Genomic DNA, 23,645 nt, shown 5'->3' on the forward strand with positions numbered 1-23,645 from the left:
TTGTCTGCCAAACCATTGTCAACACTAATGGGCAGCGAGGAAAAGGACGCAGGGGTGGACTGGAGCTGGCCGTGATCTGGTCAGGTTACCCCCTCACTGAATGGTCTCGCTCAAGAAATATTGGAAAGAAAGAAAGAAAAAGAAAAGAATAGATACAGAACTAACCATTCTCTCTACTGAGGGATATTTCACACAGATACGCGACAGAGCAGACCAGAAGATAAAACATGGAAGATAGACTAAGCATTAGACGAAGAGAGATGTTGCAGGCTTGTTATATCGCTCATAATGCGCCAAGATCCAAACCTGATGATGATTCCTATATCGCTCATAATGCACTCACATCCAAGCCTGATGATGCATCATACACACAAAGAGCTTGGTCACAAAATGAGTTATAATCTCGTTAATTTGAGCTTTTTGCCATTGCAGCCAATAGAAATCAGAGAAAATAATAAGAGAATACGGGATACAGATACTTCTCATCACAACTTCAAGAATATACCTTATATGTAACAAGTGAGGTATTACTGGAAAGGTTTACTGTAAACGGGGATATTTTCCACGCGACTAATTTTTCGCGCTCGGCCTGGTACAGAGACTATTGCATGTTTTAAATTCCACGGAATCAAGACAGTAAGTACTGGAACGTATTATGGCCGGCAAAAATATTTGCGTGCTTTTATTTTCACGCTAGTTTCTAGTCGCGCGAAATGCACTAAAATTTCAACACCGCAAAAATGTCCACTTTTCACAGTATATTGCTCTATTTGATGATCGACTCATATCAAAATTTTAAGAAATGGTGATTAACCTGTTTTATAATCAAACTCTTCAAATATATATGTATACATGTATGATCCAAACGTTACGAATATTAGCTCTGTAAATGACTATGTAAGTATTTTGTTGATTTGTTGATTTGTATTGATTTTGAAATGCAGAAATAAAAACTGAACTGAACTGAACTGAACTGAACATGTAGATATTGATAGAGGCCCTATATACAAACATACTCATTACCCTTCACCTATATGACTAAACACACCATCTGTATTGACTACATCTCTCCCAGCTACATGAAGGATGCTGCAAGTTAGGTATAGTAGGAGAAATTCACAATTTCTACAATGGTGGCCACTACACTACATCAAGGACACGCTGGATAGCAGACAAACCGCCAAACGCAGAAGAAAACTGAGCAAATATTCACTCTTTCCTGTGGGCTCTCAGCCACCTTGATACACTTCCAAAAGCATTCTCTTCTTTTTTCTCTCTCTCTCTCTCTCTTACCCTTTCAGTTTCTCATCCTGAAAGTCTTTGTTTACAACCTCATCTATATCTCTGTAGTTTAAATATATACATATTTTTTTTCAAACATTGGCACAGACTACTAAAATGGTTTTCTAAGAAATATTCTTGATAACACACAAAAGTTTGAAGATGCACACTCTGTGCACATCGTATATTTTGGCTAGATAGTATTTCATGAGTCGGGCTCATTGTACAATATTGGGAAAGAATGAATATGCGATCCATTCCCCTTCCGAGAAAACACAGATGAGAGATTTCCTATCTTGGACACCACATACAGCGTGTTCATGCTACGGAAGGCAATATTCTTTTAATAGTGCGTTGGTAATTTTACGATTTACAGTCGACTCGCAAAATTCACAAAAACGTAAAACACTGCAAATTTATATACTAATTGCATTTTATATATAGTTTCACAGTCAACTCGCAAACTTCACGAAAATACAAAACTCCGTAAATATACTGCTGCATTTTATCAATATAGTACATAATTCAGAGATAAGGTTTTGAGTGATCATTCCATCCCAACTTTGACATTACAATGTGACTTCATATTTCCTGATGTGTTACAATCACTGCCATCACTATCAAGTGAAGAGTTTGTTCGCAAAAACCGATAAGTCCATATTTGCCAAATGGAGATATTTGCGATTAAAGGTCAAGAAAAATAAAGAGAATAATAAGAAAATTTTTGCTTCTTTTGACCATAATTTCAAAAATGCACCTTTATGTGTAGTGACCAATATATCATTTAAAAGGTATTATTTTGTACTTTATGACAGAGACCTTACTTCAAAATCTTCAAAAATGGACTTATCGGTTTTTGCAAACAAACTCTTCAAGTGAACATCCAGAAAATATGTCTATGTAGTTTATAACAATGACTCCTTTTTTCATTCCTGCTGAGATGGAATGTACAAATTAATAACAAAAAAGCAGGCTATCGTCTGCCCCTGCGTGTTCATTTGAACTCCATGATTATATAACTTTGTTTCACATACTATCTAAAGAGTAAGGGCTATACAACTCCATTGAGTATTTCTAGCATCATCACCCCCTCCCCCCCCCCCCCCCCCCGCACTGATTGTTGCCATGGAAACGTATATCCTGGGAGACACTTGCCAGTGTTTTGTTAAGTTGTACTCCTTCAATTATAATGGGTAGGAAAAATGACAATGAAAAGGATGCTAAGACAAACACCAGAACAATTCCAAATGGAACTTCATGCAAAGGTTCTGAATTTCACTAGATGTAGCATACAAAAAGGTTTTTGTTTTTGTTTTTAATTCTATGTGTTACAGCATATAACGTGAAGTGCTTCATTATATATCTCATCTATTTTCCATCAACTGGATATTCTTTTTTAAATACAAACTGATGAAAAAAATACAGCTCAGTTCTAGACTTGCTTCAAATTAGTCTGATTTCAATTAATTTATTTTGTATATTGAAAAAAAAAGCTGTTTACCTGCTGTATATGAATTTTTGGATGATATTCAACACATATCACATGTTAAGTGATCCATGCTTTATAAGCTTTACTTTTCAGTGGACTACTTTATTTCCATTGTTATATCTACATATTTTTGTCAACCTTCAAAAAGGTACATTGCTATTCTTAGTTGACAAAATTGTCTCAAAAGTTTATTATACACTTTATGATCTTTTTAACTATTATCTGTTCTTACAAAATAATATTGTAGACAATATTTATGTAATGAATGCTATGCATTTTGTTTCAATTTTTGTTAGAATGATGGAAATAAATGTCAGTTGAACTGAACTGAATGTATATTTTTTTTAATATGTATATACACAAAGTTATATCACTTTCCCAGCTCTTGCTCCTCGTTTGGTTGTTTGTTTGTTTGTGTGTTTTTCTTTTATTTAGAGTACAGTCTAGTGTAACAAACATTCTCTCACCTTGTTACAAAAAAAATGCAATATTTCACCTGTTGCTAAATATCATTTACGGCTCTGGGTACGGTAGGTGCTTTTCTATCATTCACTAACATTGATATAATGCCATCATGGCATTGCAAATTATCTTGCGACAAGGAGCTTTCTTCATTTGAAAGAAAACTCTGAATACAACTTTACTGTTGGAAGAAGAGAGCCAATTTAGCCCTCACTATCACAGATTTTACTCGAGTTCAATATCATTGTCAATAACAAATACCGCTGTAACAACTAATGTCATTGGACAGCAATACTGTATTTTTCTTAAAAGTAGAAAGAAGAAAGCATACATTTTCCATTCTCTATATTATATTACTGAGGTTATGAATTTGTTTAACCCTTAAACCACCTACTTTACCTATTCCAATAGGCCTCATTTTAGCTCGACACATCAGTGCCAATCTGTGAATTTTCAAGGAAAATGCTAAAGGTTAAATGCAATCCACACCATGCACTTTGCAACTTGTCATAAAGCAGAGAATTAGCTATTTTCTTCTTCTTTTTCTTTTTTACAACACATGGACTCATTCGCAATGTTAATCTATTTTCTTTTCTCTCCCTTTCTAAATGCACTAGAAATTGGAAAAAAAAAATCTGTATAAGCGTGGCCAGAGAAACACACATGAAGAGTCTGTTCGCAAAAACCAATAAGTCCATATTTGCCAAATGGAGATATTTGCGATTAAAGGTCAAGAAAAATAAAGAGAATAATAAGAATTTTTGCTTCTTTTGACCATAACTTCCAAAATGTACCTTTATATGTAATGACCAATATGCCATTTAAAAGGTATCATTTTGTACTTTATGACAGAGACCGTACTTCAAAATCCTCAAAAATGGACTTATCGGTTTTTGCGAACAAACTCTTCACATATTTTGTAGTGTTGTCCTCCTAAGCACACTTCATAATTCTCCACAATGTGAAAATACTTTCTGAGGATACATTGTTATAAATCTCCTACAATAGACCATGAGTACCTTACTGACACTTAAATTGAATTATATGAAAAAACCTTGTGCTCTAGTTTAAAAAAAAAAATGACAAAACAGACTAAAAAATACAACATGTTACCAACATGTCATATACCAATGTAGGATTTAACACCTCAAAGATTTTTTAAACATGTCGTCGATACTGTATTCATACAAGTTGTCCATGATCACAAAAGATATTTTTTTTTTACGGTGAGTAAAATAAACATAAAAAACTCTTGTGTACTGATTTCAATTATCTCTGCCTATTATTGGTGATATAATCTGAATGAAAATACTTTAGACACAACTCTGATTGTTGTCAAAACTATCCAAACTATCCTTGTTTTATTGTTCTTTTTGTTGCTATTGTAGCTGTTGTTGTTGTTTTGTGTAAGTCTACAACATACACAAAGCAGAATTCACAAGAAATTTTTGCAGTGCAAAACTATTTCATGTCAACACTACTAAGGTGGTGGGCAAATTAATATTGAGCATGCTACAGATGACAAAATTTACTGCTGGAGCATATGATATGAGGTGATATCTGGCTTTAAATCATCTAACTCTACATTTCAGTTGGGAAGCACATCCTACATGTATAAAAATTCCTTTAAAATATGTTCATAAGAAAAGACAAAAAGAAATCTGCCTTGGAAATGCTGACTGAATGCTCACTTACCAACCCATTCACGTAGATTTCAGAGGACTGGGTCCGTTGCAGATAAGACAGATAGTCTGACGGCAAACTCACAATCTTGGAATCTCTTGTATATCTCACTCGCACGAATTCCAATCTCCTCGACAGCCGAGTAAGAACGAGATGACAAGCGATGCCTCGAGACCTGCGTCGCACTCCCGCAAAGATCAATCGGAATCCGCTTGATTTGGGAAAGTCTTTGCTTTTTTTTGCGAGGAAGTGGAAAGAAAATATCAGAATTTCTCCAGCCTACACATGGTGTGATCCCCTCTGAGGCTAATTACTTGCAGGATCAATTGCTGACAAAAATTCCGTCTGTCAATGTTGAAGGGGAAAAATGAGAAACGGAGCAGAAAAAAGTGTCGGAATATCTATCAGAGTGAGGAATGAGCGGAGTATGTCTCAAACAAACTTGGCACAGTCACTCCATGTGATATCAATCTCTGTCACAATGAACTGGATGAATGTTCACAAGGCTTCATATCACAGACGGGTGTAAAGCTTTTACGTCCATATGATACAACAAATGTGTGTAAAGCAGGTCGTATCACTCTTCTGGACGCTGCCGCATATCCCCTTGCCAAGGCAACATAGGGTTTCCCCCTGCAGGTCGATTGTCACTATGGACTCGCCGCAAAGAGTCTGGGGTAGAGAGGGGGGAAAGTCCGGCGGAGGACAAGCGAGAGCTCGGTAGGCGAGTGAAGCAGGTTGTGCGCAAGAAGAAGAGGACTATCCTTGAATGTGGCAGAAGATACAAAAAAATCCTTTCGGGCAACGACAAAAATGGAAGATTCTCTCCTGGATACAGAAGATCCACAGGCAAGCAATTTTTTTTTTTTTTAGGGGGGGGGGGATGATAAAAGCTGTAGTGAACAGGTGCCAGTGCTACAAGTCTATACAGAAATACACCTTAAGCACACAAGAAGCAGAGCTCCTCCTATTCAGAGCAAGAGAGACGGTGCAGCAGCAGGCATGCGAGAAGGGTTGCACTCCTCTGCGTTGTCGTAGCGACGGACGGGGGTGCAAATTCAATACAGCGTGGCGGGGATCGGCTTTCCCACTGAACCTCGGCTTGCCGACGATGCGACGGACGGACACACCAGCGGGGGAAGTTGGCCGGCTGCGGTGAACCAAGGAGAGATGCCCCAACAGCAAGGCTGGTGGTGTGGGGGACGGACTGGGAGGGTTGGGAGGTGATGGTACCCCGTGAGATGTCCAGAAGAAGATGGTGGGGAAAAACAAAAACCCACTCAGGTTCCCAAACTCCAGAGGCAGATGTGATGAAGACGGGATGGTTAAAACAGTTGGCAATAAGGTAACCAAAAGATCCCAGCGAGTTCACCGATAGCCCGTTCCACAAAATGTTAATGAGTGGTTAAACTTCTTCTTAGGTCTGTTATAGATGACTTCTTCTTCAAGCAGGGCAGGAGGGCCGAGGGAGCTTCGGGGGAGGGCTCCGCGCAAGTCTTTCGTCGTAATTCCAGTCGGTCACTTACAAAACAGGATGCAAACAGATATTTGTAGCCGAGATGCTATAAACCCCTTCACATGTGTTCAAGAATCTCTCTTCCACCTCTATCAAACTTTTTTTTCCCCCTTCTCTCTCTATCGCTCTTAAAGGGGGGAAGGATGGCGGGAAGGGATCCGGTGAGAGTAAACACGGCCAGAGTTTGGTGAAAATGAGCTCGTTGTGGACTGAAGATAATGTGATGAAATCAAACACCAATTGTGGTAAACGGAGAATACTAGAAAACGAATCAAACGGTTTACGTTACTCCCTCTTCGGAGACTGAGCACCGAGTGCGTGAAAACGAGACCTAAATCTACCAGAAGGATCCGGACGTGATGCAAGAGCACTGATCAGTGCGCGTAGCCCTCTGTACCTTTCGGGACAGAAAGACGAAAAATGTGACAAAATTTTGAGGGAAAGACAATGTTCGAGAGGGTTTTAGGCCCAATCCAATTTCCTAGCTGCTAAACGTGCTGCTGAGGGGGTATGTGCTGCGAGATGCCGAGCCAGCAGCACAGGCGCGGATGATGGTCTGCTAGAGGTATGGAGCCGCTGAAATGGAGCTCACCAAATCACAGTGCACAGAGTTTGCGAACTCACAGTGTTGTGTGTGTGTGTGTATGTTTTGTGTGTGTGTGTGTGTGTGTGTGAGCGAGAGTACATGTATGTGGTGATGGTGCCCACATGAATACACACTCCGCACTGCATAAGGACAGCCTGTGTGTGTGTGTCTGTGCGTGGTGTGTTAATGTTTGTGTGTATCTCACTCTTGAATGAGTGCGTGTGAGTGTACACTGCAGTTATTGTGCATGCAGTTGGTTCACCATTTTTTTTTTTTCTGCCATCCTTTTTTTTTCTTATAATTCCAACCACTCAGAGCACAGGGCTTTATCATGCAGATCAGCCTGCCACTCGCTCTCGACCAATCACAGGCAGCCTGGCTCAGGCAATGCGGTGGGAGAGCGAGAAGAATAGGGATATGCATGGACAGAAAGAAGTGAGGCTAGAGAGGGAGGAAAGAAAAGGGAGACGGTAAGAAAGGAAGAGAGAGAGGGAGGGAAAGAGGGAGACAGGGAGAGAGGGGGAGTCTAACTCCACACAGAGAGGAGGGGGGTTTCTCTCTCCCCCTCTCTCTCCCAGATACTGGAACACCCACACCAAGGATAGCCAGGCGTATGTATATAAAACTGGATTCACAAGAGAATGTTTAATTCATGTGCTACACATTACATCTTCAAAGCAACATTCCGATCCATGTTTAATGCTAGCCCTGATGATATCTTTCAAAGCACCGCATACTCTAGACAGGAACAGAATCACAAGCAAAGGGCAATCAACTTGTTCAAACTTTATGGGCACTTGGGTAAGATAAGCCCCTACCCTCTCACCAACTCTAATTCTAGCATAGATTACAATGAATTTTGTTCACTTTTAGAGTTTTTCTGATGATATTCTGTCCTACTATCTAAGGATGGAGTCAAAACCAGAAAGTTTATGATTTTTCTTCTTTTTTTCTACTTGGAAATATCCCTGTTTTCAACAGCATGCCTATTTGCATTAGAGGCTGTATCTGCTGAAATGGCTATCAGCTGAGCAATGTATAAAAAACCAATACTGTGTTCTTGTTTTCAAAATACAAAATAATCTAATACTGAATTATTCAAAAGCACTGATTTGTACAAAGGATCTGTAAATTATAGGACATGTTATTCTTTGACATGCCCCCTTCAACTTCCCAGCCCAAAAACAGAATATGAAAGATATTCAGGTACGAGTTTCTTCACTTTGTCTCCTTCTACAAATTAAATTTGTTAAGATTGCAACTGCTGATCACAACTGCTTTACAGATCAGCAGTTGCAATCTTAACAAATTTAATTTGTAGAGGGAGACAAAGCAAAGAAGCTCGCACCTGAACCTTCAACCCGCTAAATAATATCTTTCTTTCATGAAAGATATTCTTTGCATATGATGGAGCCAATTTGTTTAATGAACTCCCTGTAAATGTTCAAACATGTACATCCCTTTATGGATCTTAAAAAAAAAAGCAAAGCCATATATAGTGATACAATTGATTCAATCAATTGAACAATCAACTGAACAGTGTAACATAGATGTATATCCATGTATCTATGTATACTAATTTATCATAATTCCACTCTCAATGTTTGTAGTTTACAGTGCTAAACATAACTGCTTTGTATTCTGTATATTCATGTAGACTGATGTTTGTCGTAACTTCCGGGCATCTTTGGAAAGCAGTTTTACAAAACTGAATGGGCCAACCCTGCAGTATGAAATAAATAAAACAAAATAAATAATAGGGTAATATAATGATAAAATCAGAGGTATTGATGGGGGTATATGGCTGGAAAAAAAAAAGATTCAAAAGAAAGGAAAGTAGAGCATATACATGGAGAGAGAGACTAGCATGAAGGAATGGAGTACACAAATGGTAACAGATGAAAGGAAAAGGGAAAGATGAAGTGGTAGAATGCAACCAGAGTGGCAATGGAGAAGGAGGATGTATGCATGACTCCGCTGCCTGGCTGGGCTGCTTTGGAAAAAAGAGGCAGGCAAGCCCCTCCGCTGCTGTCCGACCTCACTTCACAGGTTACGGGGGAGAGAGCCTGGTCCAACAAACCCGAGGTGGTGGAGGTGGAGAGAATGGCGGTGACACGCAGTGACCCCTCGGCAGCCGGAACGAGGAAGCCCAACACAGATATATACCCCCGCTCCGCCAGGTCTGGACGCAGACACACTTCACCGCTCGCTCGCGATTATTATTCATCGGACCTTCACACCTTCTTTTCACAGCACTCATACCACTTCTTGAGTCTGTCATAAAATAACGAATGTTCCTACCAATTTCATGCCACTGGTATAAATACTCCATCTCAGGGTGTTGGGGGTTTTTTTCCCCCTCGTTCTGTTTTTTCACTCTTGATTTATGAAATATCATGGGGAGAAATAATTGCTAGTTCCCTGCTAAGCTGCTGGCTGGGAGAATGTGATAATGTTTGCCAAACTTGTCACAACCATCCAAGCATACTTCACATAAGTGTTGCAACTGACTATCAAACTATCCAAAAGAAACAAAAAAAGAAATTCACAGAATCACCCGATATATTTCAGGAAAAACAATTTATTCAAGACATGTCTGCCACTTGTGTGTCTACAGTAAAGATATACTGCCTGGAGGAATTCATCTGAGAAATATCTTGTCCTGACAATATCACAAACTGCACTTTGCAGTTTTCAAGTTTTCAAAACATCCCCAAAACTTTAATATTTATGTGTACAAAGCTTCCAAACTTTCACCTTCTTCTCAAACTTATTTCATATTGCCTCCAACTGTCTATCTTTCAAACCTTATTTTTTATGTTTTACTATCATCTTCTTCATGCCTGTCACCAATTCTGAATTTACTTACATCAAATCCTCATGAAAACTACATTGTCCAATCATAACACTGTCATTTGATAATTTTCCAGCCATCTTCCAACCACTCTAGATAAAAGTCCTTCTGGGCTTAAAAAATCAAATCTATTCTTTCTTCTCTATGATCTTCCTTAAACTTAATTAAAGATCATTGCATGGATTTGCAACCTGACACAAACAAATATGATTCTCACAAACATGGCCTGATACAAACAGCATGACACATGAATGGATGAAAGGAATCTTGCGTATCCAAGTGGGGATATTCCTTGAAGAAAATGTCAAAAACAAAACAAAACAAAACAAAAACACAGAGCTATCACTTCCTACAAATTTTCCTCATGACACTTTGCCTTCTGTAACCCTCAGTAAACTCTGACAACAGGAAGCATTAGAAGCCCTGTGCCACCACTCACAAGAAGGAAACGAAAATACAGAGATTTGTTATTCTACTCTAATAACATGCATTCATTAACCACATATAAAACGCCAACAGGAACAACCACATCCTTGGAAAATACATCTTTTGTTTTTATTGTTTTTTTTTCTTTCTTTGCCTCCTTTACTGAATGGCTACTACAGGATTGCTTTGCTAAGCAGGAAGGATTCTACATTGGGTCAACTTTGCCCAACATACCTGAAAAACTCATTGCCTTCAAGTTCAAGAATCATATTTAAAGGGACAGTGTTCTTTGGTATAAACTAAAAGACAGATGTATACAGCTGTGTATATCTATCCATCCATCTATCTATCTATCTATCTATCTATCTATCTATCTATCTATCTATCTATCTACCTGTCTGTATACATATACTTTACCACAAGCATTCAGTTCCTCTGTTCTATTTTTTTTTTAATTTGCCTCTGGCTACCTCTGAACTCTTTGATTACTTGAGGGTGTTATACTGTAAAACGAGGAATTTTCGCGTGCATTTTAATTTCGCAAATTTCGCGAGCGCCAAGATTCGCGAAATTAAAATGCACGCAAAAGTTCTTGTCTACACTATATGCATTGAATGCCAGTGGCAGTTCGTGAAAATTTCATGCCGCAAAAAAGGCCGTCGGCTCCAATTTGCGAAAAATTCATGCCGCGAATATATCATGTTTTACAGTATATATTTCATGTGCAAAGATGTGATGTCATGAGACATTTTTTCCTCTCTGAAGACTTCTAAATTTCAGCGATAGAAATCTTGATTTATTTCATTAAGCAAACCAAAGAAATATATTATTTCACAAGAAATAATTTACATCCCTGTGGGGGGGGGGGGGGGGGGGGGGGGGAGGGGGGAGGGAGGTGGGGGTGCAAACACATGATAGGTATCAACTTATTGACATTTCAGATGGCACTTCACCGATGTGTTCAGGGTAATGTCTATCTCTGCTTCCAAAACTTATGAAACTGTCACAAATTCTCTAACTGCATCCTTCTCGCATGCATTTCCCTCAAAGGCTGACAATAAAGTACAACATAATTATTTCTGCATTGCTGTTTTTTCACTTTGTTTATCTGTGTCTCTCTCCTATCATCTTTTGAATGTAAGGTATATCTGCTCACTTTTGGGGGTTTCTCTCTTATTCTATTTTTCAGAGATATACCTGCTCACTTATTCCCATTTTGTGTTCCTCTCACTTTTTTTTCTTCCATCAATGGTTTTCCTTTTAATTATCATGTTCCACTTTGTCTTCAGTTCCTATTTTCTACTTCTTTCCATCTTTTCCATGCAATTTCAGCAATTCTCCTTTTCTACCATCCCTCTCTCCCTCTCTCTTATCACAACCTCTTCATTTACTGACCTCTTTTCTCCTTTTTCTGTCTAACTTCTTTCTCTCTATTTTTTTCTCTCTCACTCTCTTCCTGTTCTATTTTCTCTCCCCCAGCTTCTTCTTTACATCACACTCTCTCTTTTTTTCTCTAAATATACTCCTTCTCTTTATATTTCTATTTCTCTTCCTTTCCATCTTTCTATCTATCTGTCTCTCTATCTGTTTCTATATAGCTGTATAATTATTTTATGTTTCTTCTCTTCTTTTCCATCTTGACCTTTTCATCATTCTCTCCCTGTCTTTCCTTATTTATCTCTTTCTTAATGTTCTATCTTTATTTCTTTTTCTCTTCTTTTCCCTCTATTCTTCCTTTCTATCTACCCACATTTTGTATCTATCTATATATTTATTTATCTATCTATCTATCTATCATTTATCTATCTATCTATCTATCATTTATCTATCTATCTATAATCTATCTATCTATCTATCTATCTATCTATCTATCTATCTATCTATCTATCTATCTATCTATCACCTATCTATCTCTCCATCTCTCTGTTTCTCTCTTAATTTCCTCTTCATCCATCTTGCATCCTTCTCCTTCCCCCGTCTCCAATCAGGTCTCCCAAGTCCCGTCTGAGATTGGGGTCAGTCCAAAAGCAGCGGGCAATTAATTGGCAGCAAACGTCTAGTATCTCGCACCGCTAATGATGCTAACTCAATTGATTTCTCCGGGGACGTTTGAGACATGCAGCCTATTCGGCCAACGGAGGACCTCTGTCTCCCCTTTTGCATTGCGCTCATATGCTCACGATTTTTGGGGTATAGGAATAAGGGAATATGGAAAAAAGACGATGACCAACAAGAAGACATAACTGATAGAAGAAGAGACTCTGGTCAGTATATCGCCCTCCTGAGGATGACACCCCCCCCCCCCCCCCCCCCCCCCCCCGTTCTCTACCCTAACCCCATAGATAGAGATCAAATTCAAACAATTTCACAATTGCCTTCAGATTTCGGTATGGGGCCTGGTTATAGTTGGTCATGGATTTTGAAGGAGAAAAGAAACCGAATTTTCATCGAATAAATTTTGAATTCCTCTTAGAAATACATGCTCTGTCATATTTCATATGAGATTTCTCATTATCTCCACACAAAAAAAATCATCATCAAAAGATATGTTGGAAACCTCATGTCCCATGTCAACTGAAACTGTACCATCCTTTTAATCTCACCTGCATTATCACATAATTATTCCTCATATCTACCAATTTTTCAAGAGTTATCTAGGTCTACCTACTGAAATAACTTTTACACTCAAGTATTCAGTTCAAAGTCTATAGCGTGTGTGTGTGGGGGGGGGGGTGAAATTACAGCAGTGAGTATAATGAGAGGAGGAATCATGGTTACGCTACTCACCAGGTCTGACTGACTTTATACCATGCATGGTCAGGTTGGTCACCCTGGGAAGTAACCATGGCAACGGCAAGCATCTCAGCCCCGCCCCTCTCCTTGCTGCCTCGTTGAGCAAATCCTCTCCCCGAACACAAACACGTCCCCAATCCCCACTCTTGATACCACCACCACTACCACTACCACCACCGCCACCTAAATATCACCTTGTAACAAATCCCCTTCTTTGTTCCCCTCCCTGCTAGCCAGAGAGCCAGCCAGCCTGCCCGGCTGCATAAAGTCCCCTGCTAATGTGGGCCAGGTTGTTTTGAGAGCTAACTGAGCGGCTAATGACATTATTTAGGGTTCATTTCCAACAGTCAAGTGAAGTGAGTAACGTTCCCCCCCCCCCCCCCCATTCCTTTTTTTAAGCATCCTCTTTGGGCCACAGTGTGATGGCAAAGGTTTTCAGGATTTGGTAGCATGGAGATACCATGAAGTGGGAGGGTAGACCCCGGTTTGGATACATTCAAGAATCCCCTGAAAGGAATTCCAAACCCAAAGAGAAATGTGGATTAAGTGAAAGCAGAAACATTAGTAGAACACATCAGTGAAAAGTTTGAGGAAAATCTGACAATCAGTTCAGAAGTTATGAATTTGTAAAGTATCTGCGTAGTCATTGCTGGATGAAAAGATTATTACAGTGTATAATGTCATATGCGTACAACCATATAAAGAAAATAAAAAGAGAATTTCACAAAACTTTACTTTTTGAATAAAGTGCACATTTTTTTGACTTGTTACTGACATATGTTCTGGGTAATATTATTCCCCCTGCCTTCTGAAAGAGAGAAGTCAAGTGTTCTTTTGTTATGTGAGAAAAGTGAAAATATGTTGAATTTTCTTTATTCTTCCTTTATATCATTGTACTCATGTGACATCACAATCTATAGTAGTCTTCTCATCCAGCCTTGAGTGAGCAGAAACTTCAAAAATTCATAACTTTTGAATGGTTTGTCTGATTTTCCTCAAACTCTCAATGATGTGTTCTAATAATATTGCTGCATTCACTCAACCCACATGTCTATGAAGGTGAACTTGTCCTTTAAAGGAAACCCAAACCCAAAGAGAAATGTGGATTAAGTGAAAGCAGAAACATTAGTAGAACACATCAGTGAAAAGTTTTAGGAAAATCAGATAATCCATGCAAAAGTTATGAATTTTTAAAGTTTTGGTGTTGGAACCGCTGGATGAGGAGACTACTAGAGGTTATGACGCATGTGTGGACAACAATACAAAAAAAAAAAATATATAAAGGGAATTCTATAACAATTCATTTTTCATGAAAATTACACATTCCATCTACTTGATACTGACACATGTTAAGGGTAGCAATTATTCCCCCTGCTTTCTGAAAGCGGTTAGCCAAGTGCTCTTTCATTATGCTAGAAAAAAGAATTTTTATGGAATTGTCTTTATATTTTCTTAAATTATTTGGGGGTTATTTCAGTGCTGTACCCTGGGTTACCAAAATATGTTTTAAAATGATTTTTAGTATTATTATGCACAACGTTTTCTTGTTTGTTATTATGCAACAATTAATGCATGCAATTTTTTTTTTTAATTTATATGCTCTGCTGTAATCTTCACTGTTTAATACAATTGTACATGTTGTAAGTACTGATTGTATTATGTTTGCAAGAAAAATCAGCACTGGGATCATTATCGCTGTCATGGCGACTATTTTCTTATCATCATCTGCGCCGATTTATGCCGGCGCTGATGATGATAAGAAAATAGTCGCCATGACAACATTGCGCAACTGTATGATAATGGACACGAGATGGCGCTCCACAACGCCATACCCCGGGTTATGGCAGTACCCCGGTGTACGGCATGCCAAATCATGTGATGGTAACACACGGAAAGGCGGTGATTCACTGTACACCTAAGAGCAATCTAGAGGGAGATGAGCAAATTGTCATCTTATTCCCTCCCTCACTATCAAGACGGTTAAAGGTATTGTTTACCATTGGGTGCAGTGACGGAAAAAAAATCTTTAAGTTATCCCATTTTTTCTATTTGATTTTATTTCTGAATTTCTTTTTCATACATAAATGAAATACAGAGTCAATTGAACGAACTAACTGAGCACAGTATAATTTGATCTGACAGTTAAAACAAATAAATGATTAATTCAAATATCCAACTTTTTTTTTTCTAACACAATGCAAAATGAAAACAAACGGGCATTATTTTATGCATATATCTATACAAACATAGGATCCCGTATACAGTATCTATTGTTCAAAGACAAATCAAGCAACTCTTGATGTACAGAAATTCAGGAGACCATCATCATAAGCAAATGCTTGACGAGGACAATGACCTCAGAAATGATTGTCTAAACAATCATTTCATTTGATGCATATGTGTAGTTAAGTTTTATCACAAAACATCCTACCATGTAAAAATTTCACAAAATAGCCTGCAATATAAGGAAATATCACTATTTTTCTCAATAAACCATAACTGTAGATGGTTATTCCAGAAACAATTTCATTATAACTATCATTCACATTTGGTATATTCAACAACACTTAACATTGATTATACTGATCAACATCTATGCATTGGTTGTTTCTATCCCTAACTCACACCTAAGAACTATTTTGAAGCACTTAAACTGGGTGTTTGTTTCATCTGCAAATGGCCAATTAATGGCCTTTAATCAACATTAATCAAAACAATGAACTACCATCTCAGAGTGCTCTGACTACTTTAATAGCAGAATGGAATCAACCTTTGAAATGAGAATACATAATCAGAAAAAAGAGAAACAGCAAGACAGATTGCCAATGTGATGGGGACATGGAAAGACACTGATTCACTGTACACTTAAGAGCAAGAGGGGGAGAGATGAGCAAATTGTCATCTCATTCTCTCCCTCGCTATCAAAGGCGGTTGAGGGTCCTTGGCCGTCTAATTAGCGGGTAGAACAAGAGACAAGACAATGGGGAAGATGGAGGAGGTGACGAGGAAGAACAAAGGCACCAGGAGATGGGATGGGGGGGGGGGGGGGGTGGGGAGGGGAGTAGAAGAGAGGTTAGAGGAGGGGGAAGACAGAGAGATGGGTGGAACAATGAGTTGTGATTCAGACAAGGTCGGTCGTCCCCCAACGAGGTGAAAAGGTGCCTGATGATGCGGCATGATGGTGGTCATTGACCTCGCCAACACAGGACGGCCAACAAACAGAGAGACAGAAAGGATAAGTATATAGGGAGAGATTGAGATGAAGAGAGCTTTAAAGAGAGTGAGAGATGAACATACTGAGGAATATATATATAATATATAGGAGAGAGTGAGAGATGAACATAATGAGGAATATATATATATATATATAGAGAGAGAGAGAGAGTGAGAGATGAACATACTGAGGAATATATATTATATATAGGAGAGAGAGAGAGAGATGAACATACTGAGGAATATATATTTGCATCACACACATATGCACAGTACAAGGAGGAAGAGGAATTGTTAAGAGAGAAGAGAGGTGTGACTAAGTATTACTTGTGACACCTCCTGCCCGCTGGCATATATGTCACAGCCCTGGAATGACTAAAAGAGAGAGTGATGATGAGGAAACAAGAAGAGTCTTCACGATGACAAATACATAGTGAGAGAAGCTCAAACAAAAACAAAACAAAAAAGGGAAAGGACCAGAGAAGAGGATGATGATAAAAAAGTAGACATGATATACAGAAATGTATTGTTATATCATATATCATTTATATATCATTTAACAAAAAAACAAATATATATATATATATATATATATATATATATATATATAGTCAAATAGATAGATAGGTAGATAGATAGATAGATAGATAGAAAGATTTATCAATAAATGAATAAATAGATAATTAGATAGGTAGGTAGATAGAGAGATAGGTAAATGAATGAATGAATGAATAAACAAATAAATGAATGAATAAATAAATAAATAAATACATAAATAAATAAATGAACAAATAAATGAATAATATAGAGGTAGATACAAAGGTAGACAGATAGTTGGAGACAAGACAGCAGTATGGATGGATATAGATGAAAGAGAAATATGAGGAAGAGATAGGTATTCACTTTTATTGAGTTGAGGACAGCTGAGGAGAAGGAAGGAAGGGGGTGGGGTGGGGATGGCTGGGGAATCGAGAAAGAGAATAAAATTTGATGCAGAGTTAAACACAATGAAGATCAGAAGAAGACACACTTTTTTTTTGATGCCCACAGCTGACTGTCAAAAAGTTACAAAAGCATTCTGATGGTTAATGGTTATTGACCCCCAGCCTCCGCGGCAGCAAAGCGAGGATTCACGAAAAACGACAACAAGGTATTAAAAGTAGAAGAAAGAAGATGGGAGGAGGGGGGGCAAGAGAGGAGAGATACGAGAGGACAGGGGAGGATGATTCAGAGACGGGTCTTTGGCGGAGCTTGGTGGCCGACGATGACTGGACCAAAAAAAGGGGAGACATGACGAGGAGAGCCCTGGGGGCCCAGATGGTCACAGCCTGGAAGAGAAGGGGGGGGGGGGGGTAAGAGACACTCGCTGACCGCGGACGGCAGTCTCGGTCAGGAAATTGAGAGAATTGTCGTCGCTACAAGTCACAACCAGCACCCAGCCATGTGTCACAATAGGTAGTATCATCCCTTAGATGGGGGAAGGGGTAGAAGCCAAAATTAAAAGGACAAAAGAAAGAATAAGAGAAAGGTAGATATGAGAGATGTAATATTTGAGATATAAGAGGTCCTGATGAAATGAGAGCATTCTAGATATATTAACAGACAGACAGAAAGACTGATTCATATAGGAAGATGTAGATATATGTTTACACATAGATAGATAGATAGATAGATAGATAGATAGATAGATAGATAGATAGATAGATAGATAGATAGATAGATAGGTAGATAGATAGGTAGATAAATAGATAGATAGATAGATAGATAGATAGATAGATAGGTAGATAGATAGATAGGTAGATAGATATATATATAGATAAATAGCTAAGGTAAGTTTGAATTTACATAATATTTACTGAAGAATTTTCAGAAACTGTCCTCTTTTTCCAACGGTCAAACTCTACTGGTACTTTCAGTCATGCATCAATGGGTATCACCCAAAAAGCAGATTGGAAAACATAGAAAAGAAAGCAACAGATGATACAGGCAAAGCAGAAGAAAGTTTTTTTGAAGCATGAAAGCGTTATATTTCTACAGTTGAAACCAACATCCAGTATGCTTTATTATTCTACAGACAATGAAGGAAGCACATCACAAGTCACCATCATCACATGGAAAGTTCATCGGCATTCTCTCGGATGTTTAAAAATGTGAAGACACCTCACCACAGCCACATATTTTGTTCTCTCTTGATCCATGTTTTGGGAAATATTTGCTTTCATATTCTAACCATTCTTTGATCTCTTTCATCTTGAAAGAAAAAATAATAATCCTACCAACTCTGCACAGATGAATTAGATCGATTATGACCTTACGGATTAATTGTACAGGATTTGTTGAATTGTGGATGAAATTATCACACATCTACAACATTGAGGACAGACTATATTGCATTATTTTCTTATTGCAATGTTATTCTACCCTGACTGCCAGGGGTAACTTTCTAAATGGTGACATCCTACATAATAAATGTACAAATAAAATCAAGGCAAATACATTTGTACGATGACAATGACACCTGTGTTGTTGAGAGCAAACATATTTTCTCTCTAACGTAAGTCCGCAGGAACCCATATTAAAAAAGGCGGCTGCTGCATTAATGCTGGACATGGTTTGAATCCTCCGTGTGTTGTAGCAGAGCAAAAAGGCAGTATGTACAAGGACCAATGATGCATCAGCTGGTGATATATGTCAGAAGGATGCTATCTCTCTCTCTCTCTTCCTCCCCCCCCCCCCTCCCCTCCATCTCCCCACCTTAGAGAATCCTTTTGATGAAATACTTCCAATCTGCACAGGATTTATTCCAGTGTGGCGGCGGCGGCGGGCTCATTTCCATTTGGTTCCTCCGTTCCGTTCCATCTTCCCCATAGCGACCACCACCACCAACACCACCACCACCGCCACCATCACCATCACTACCGCCCGCATCATTACCACCATCATCATCATCACCATCACTGGGCACCATCTCATTCACTGACTCCTTACACATGCAAGCCTCATCGGCTGGAGGGATTTGGGAGCAACGCACTGACTGGAATTTGTAATTTTGCCTTCACAAATGTCTCTTTCCCCCCTATGTCTTTTTCATTCCATCTCCTTTTTTGCTCCCTCTTCATCTTTCTACATTTCTTTTGTAGGTCTGGATGTCTGCTTTTTTTTCCCGCCTTTTCTTTACCATTTTTTTTTTCTTTCTGGAGAGGGGCTGGAAAAACATGACCGTGACTAATAAAGGAGGCAAGGACATACTGGAGATCTTTTGAGTCATACCCACTGGGTATTCTGGGCCACCTTTGCGGCATGCATCAATGTATGGGTGTGTGTGTGCATGTGTGTGTCCGTGTGTCTGTGTGTGTGTCAGACTCACTGAATAATTCAACAGCATGTTCCATTTTCATTCATTATTTCCTCCTTTTCCTCCCTTTTCGACAAGTGCAAGCTCTTGTCCTTATCCAAGCCCGCACTCAGTGATGATTACACCAACAGTGAAATGTGCAAGAAAAAAAAACAGATGAAAATGTTGAAAATTATAATTTCCTTTTTCCACTAAGTCTTCTTGTATGCACAATGCCAAGACAATGTTATCTATATAATCTATATACACTCTATATGATATACGGACATGTATCCCTTTTACTTGTAATCATTTACCTCCTGTAAAACCAGAAATGTTCGCGTGCATTCTAATTTCACGAGAGTCAAGATTTAAAAACTTAACCCGTTGAGGATGGTTTGATTTTGCTACAACACGCATTTCCCATAGATGCTTGCCCGAATATATTCGGGACTCATCCTCAATGGGTTAAGATGCATGCAAAAGTTCTTGTCTACACTATCTGCATTGAATGCAAGTTAGCAATTCGTGAAAAATTAAATGCTATAAAAATATCTTGCTTTTCCGTAATTTTTTGCTATATATTATGGATGAATAAAAAATACTCTCATAGTTCTGAAGTCCCATTATGGACATATTCATATCAACGTGTATGAGGTATATAATACATAAGTCTGTGGAGATAGATAGGTATTAAAATAGATGGTGAATAGATATCCAATTTTCAGGGTAGTGATTAGCTGGAACAAATGCATACCAAATCTAATGGCAAAAAAGACAGGATATTTTCCTTTTTCATTTTCATCAGATTTTACCAAATTAAGACATGCACATGCACATATATACACACACAAAATGGTATATGTAGGACCATAGCATGGGCTGGAGAAATTAAGGTACTTGTAGGCATCATTGCAACGGTTTTGACTCATTCATTCTCACAGCATGACATGCTGTATGTTGATACCACGTGTACTACCTTGTGTTCATACAGAAGTGATACCAGCTAGAGAAGTAGTAACAGCAATAGTAGAAATACTACCTGTAGCAGTAGTAGTTGTAGTAGCAGTAGTAGTAGTAGTAGTAGTAGTAGTAGTAGTAGTAGTAGTAGTAGTAGTAGTAGTAGTAGTAGTAACAGCAGCAGCAGCAGCAACAGTAGCAATAGCAGAAGTAGCGGTAGTACTTGCAACGATAGCAGTCATTGAGTTAGCAACAGTAGTAGTAGTCATAACAGTAGAAGTGATAGTAGTAGTAAAGTAGCAGTAGTAGTGGTAGAAGTAGAAGTAGCAGTAGTAGTGGTAGAAGTAGCAGTGATATGATCAATAGAGGTAGTCATAGTCGTAGTAGTCGTAGCAGTAGTAGTAGTCATAGTAGTCGTAGTCATCATATTAGCACGAGTAGTGCCAATAGTAAGCAAATAATCAACTTTGGTAAAGGTGATAGGGACAAACTATCACTTCCAAGGCAATCTGGATGTACAAGTTTGTCGCTATCTTTCCGAAGCGCAGCTGAGGAAGGATAGCGTACACATTCAAATCGCCAAGGAAGTGATAGTTTGTCGCATTGCCTGAAACCAAAAGCTGATTATCTGCCACATCTATATGTGACCGTGCACCTCAAAACGAACATAAAGTCGCACACACTGATTTTGCGTGAGGACTGAAAATAAATGGGTCAACCTAGCCAAACTTGACTTTTTCATACTTTCTGAAAGAGCGGGTCTTCTTTTACATTAAGCGAAAATTTGGTATCATAAAACGGGCAGGAAAGCATGTTTTTTAGCAGTTTATTTAGAACATTTTTTGGTATAATAGTGTGATTAGGTGTGTCTTTAGAATCCTTTTTTCATTTCTGAAAATCCTTGTCCACACTCTTCACTTTCAACTCTAATAACTTTTGAAAGTATAGTGCTACTGCTTTGAAAGTTGGCATTAATTATGGACAGAATGTGTTAATGAGGCATGCTCAAATTCAGTTTAATCTGATAATCCCTTCATTGTTGTTACTCTGGTGGTTTACTTCCTGTTTTTTGTCCCATTCATCGCACAGCCTTGAATAGACACTGTACTTCAGAGCCTCTTTTCTCAGTTCACACTTTTCCTGAGTCTGTGCTTTCTTTCCAATATTTAGATAGGTTAGGAGAGTCCATTTGATTTGAGTTATACATCATTTTAAAGCTTAAAGTCTGCTCTTTCAGAATATGGTCTTAACTAAAAATTCATGTCTGGCGACTTTTTGTTTGTTTTGAGGTGCAGGGTCACATATTTCCATTTTTAGTTAGACTTAAGTATAAAAACATTAAAACTGCAGATCTAATGTTAGGTCTAGCTAGAGACAGAGAGTCTAGACCTAATCTAGGTAGGCATAGGTATCCTTAGAGGGATTAGGCTATGTTCACTTTTACCGATCACGTTGTTTCTAAAAATGCTGAACATTCTGAAACACGAGCAAGGCAAATCTCCAACAAGGCAACTAGACTACTTATATGAGTCAACTTTAGACGTAGCTAACGATTACAGCAAATCTGACGCTCGGGCTATCACTTGACCTAGGTCAAAGGATATTTTGCTTCTACTCAAAACTATAAGTGATCACATGTTAGGACTGTGTGGATTGAAGAGATCAGCAAAACAAAAAAGACAATAACCATAGATAGTTTCGAACTTTTCTTCTCAGGTGATGTGATGGGCAAACTACGCTTTATCACGTGATCAGCTCTTGACCAATATTATAGCAAGATTTTCAGTATGTGGAATATAATATTATTGTTGCAATAGTAGCAGAAGTAGATAGGAGAAGCATGATTCAAATTGTAGTAAATAGTTTTTGCAGCAGTTGTACTTGCAAAAGATATTACTGCAAAGTTGAAGCATCACTCTTTTGCCCTTGCCACTGGCAGCACTCACAACATACCATTCTTACTGGTTATCAATGCAATCAGAACCACTTTTGAGGGAAAGAAAGACGACATGCCACCCAACAGCTATTTGCCAGCTCCCAACTTGTCATAGCATGCACACAAAAACTGGGCCGTTCCACTCTAATTTCGGGGTTGCAACACTTACCTGGTGGGTGTTGGTGTGTGACTCTCACCCAAACCACCTTCTGTGTCCGTTCTAGCTCGCTTCACCTGAAGAAAAAATGAAAAATAAACCAAGGGAGGAAAAAAATAGATTCCATTACTTCATCTAACAACACACACCATTCCACAAAGGAATATTTTTATAAATTTCAGCGACGACCCTGCTTCATTTTACAGTCATGAAAGTTGACATTCTCAACTGCCATATTCTAACATGTGTGGTCATTCATTCTTTGTAATTGAGTAAATACTGAATAGAAATTTCAATGGCAAAATTTGATGAGTAAAATTATCAATTTCTAATGACAAAGGCATGACAGCAACCATAAGCAATTGTAGTGGCAATGTGTTGACAATTAACTGTGCCACTTCCGTTGACTAGACATGATCGTAGTATTGAACCTTCTTAATATTAGGCACATAAAATGATATGACAACGAATCCAAAGTTTCCCTACCAAAAAACAAACATATAACATTATTGTTTGTCTGCATCAATATAATTAAGTAAAAGAAAGAAAACATCAGCATTCACACATCATTCATCCATTCATTCATTCATTCATTCATTCATTTTTCATTTACAATAGAAACATATAAATATATTTCCAACAGAAACATATGAATATATTACAGAAACATATAAATATATTACAGAAACATATAAATATATTACAGAAACATATAAATATATTACAGAAACATTTAATACATCACCTTCCTCCCCTCTTTTTAATCTCCATCTCTCACTCATTCTTTCTCTCCCTATCTTTCTCTTGTCCATCTGTTTTTCAGCATCTCTCATTCCTTCCCTCGTGTGATAGCTCCTGGAATATCCCCCTTTATGGAATTTTTCCAAACTTCTTCCAAAATGAAGCTGTAGAATAAAACGTCAGGCATAAGGTAACCAGTGTAACATCCTTCATG

General features: G+C 38.3%; 1 protein-coding gene across 3 annotated transcripts in view; it reads right to left on the bottom strand.

Moving 5' to 3' along the window:
- The window catches only part of LOC139716061 (protein phosphatase EYA1-like), a 418,852-nt gene that overhangs the window by 188,835 nt on the left and 206,372 nt on the right, over positions 1-23,645 (bottom strand). For all 3 annotated transcript variants that reach the window (XM_071627624.1, XM_071627632.1, XM_071627617.1), the window contains exon 2: positions 22,703-22,767. In XM_071627624.1, coding sequence (XP_071483725.1) covers positions 22,703-22,767 — 65 coding nt within the window. The remainder of the gene's footprint in view (positions 1-22,702; positions 22,768-23,645) is intronic.

The sequence above is a fragment of the Diadema antillarum genome, unplaced genomic scaffold, assembly GCF_040938485.1.
Source record: "Diadema antillarum isolate AM-2024a unplaced genomic scaffold, OU_Dant_1.0 scf00000006, whole genome shotgun sequence".
Classification (NCBI taxonomy): domain Eukaryota; kingdom Metazoa; phylum Echinodermata; class Echinoidea; order Diadematoida; family Diadematidae; genus Diadema; species Diadema antillarum.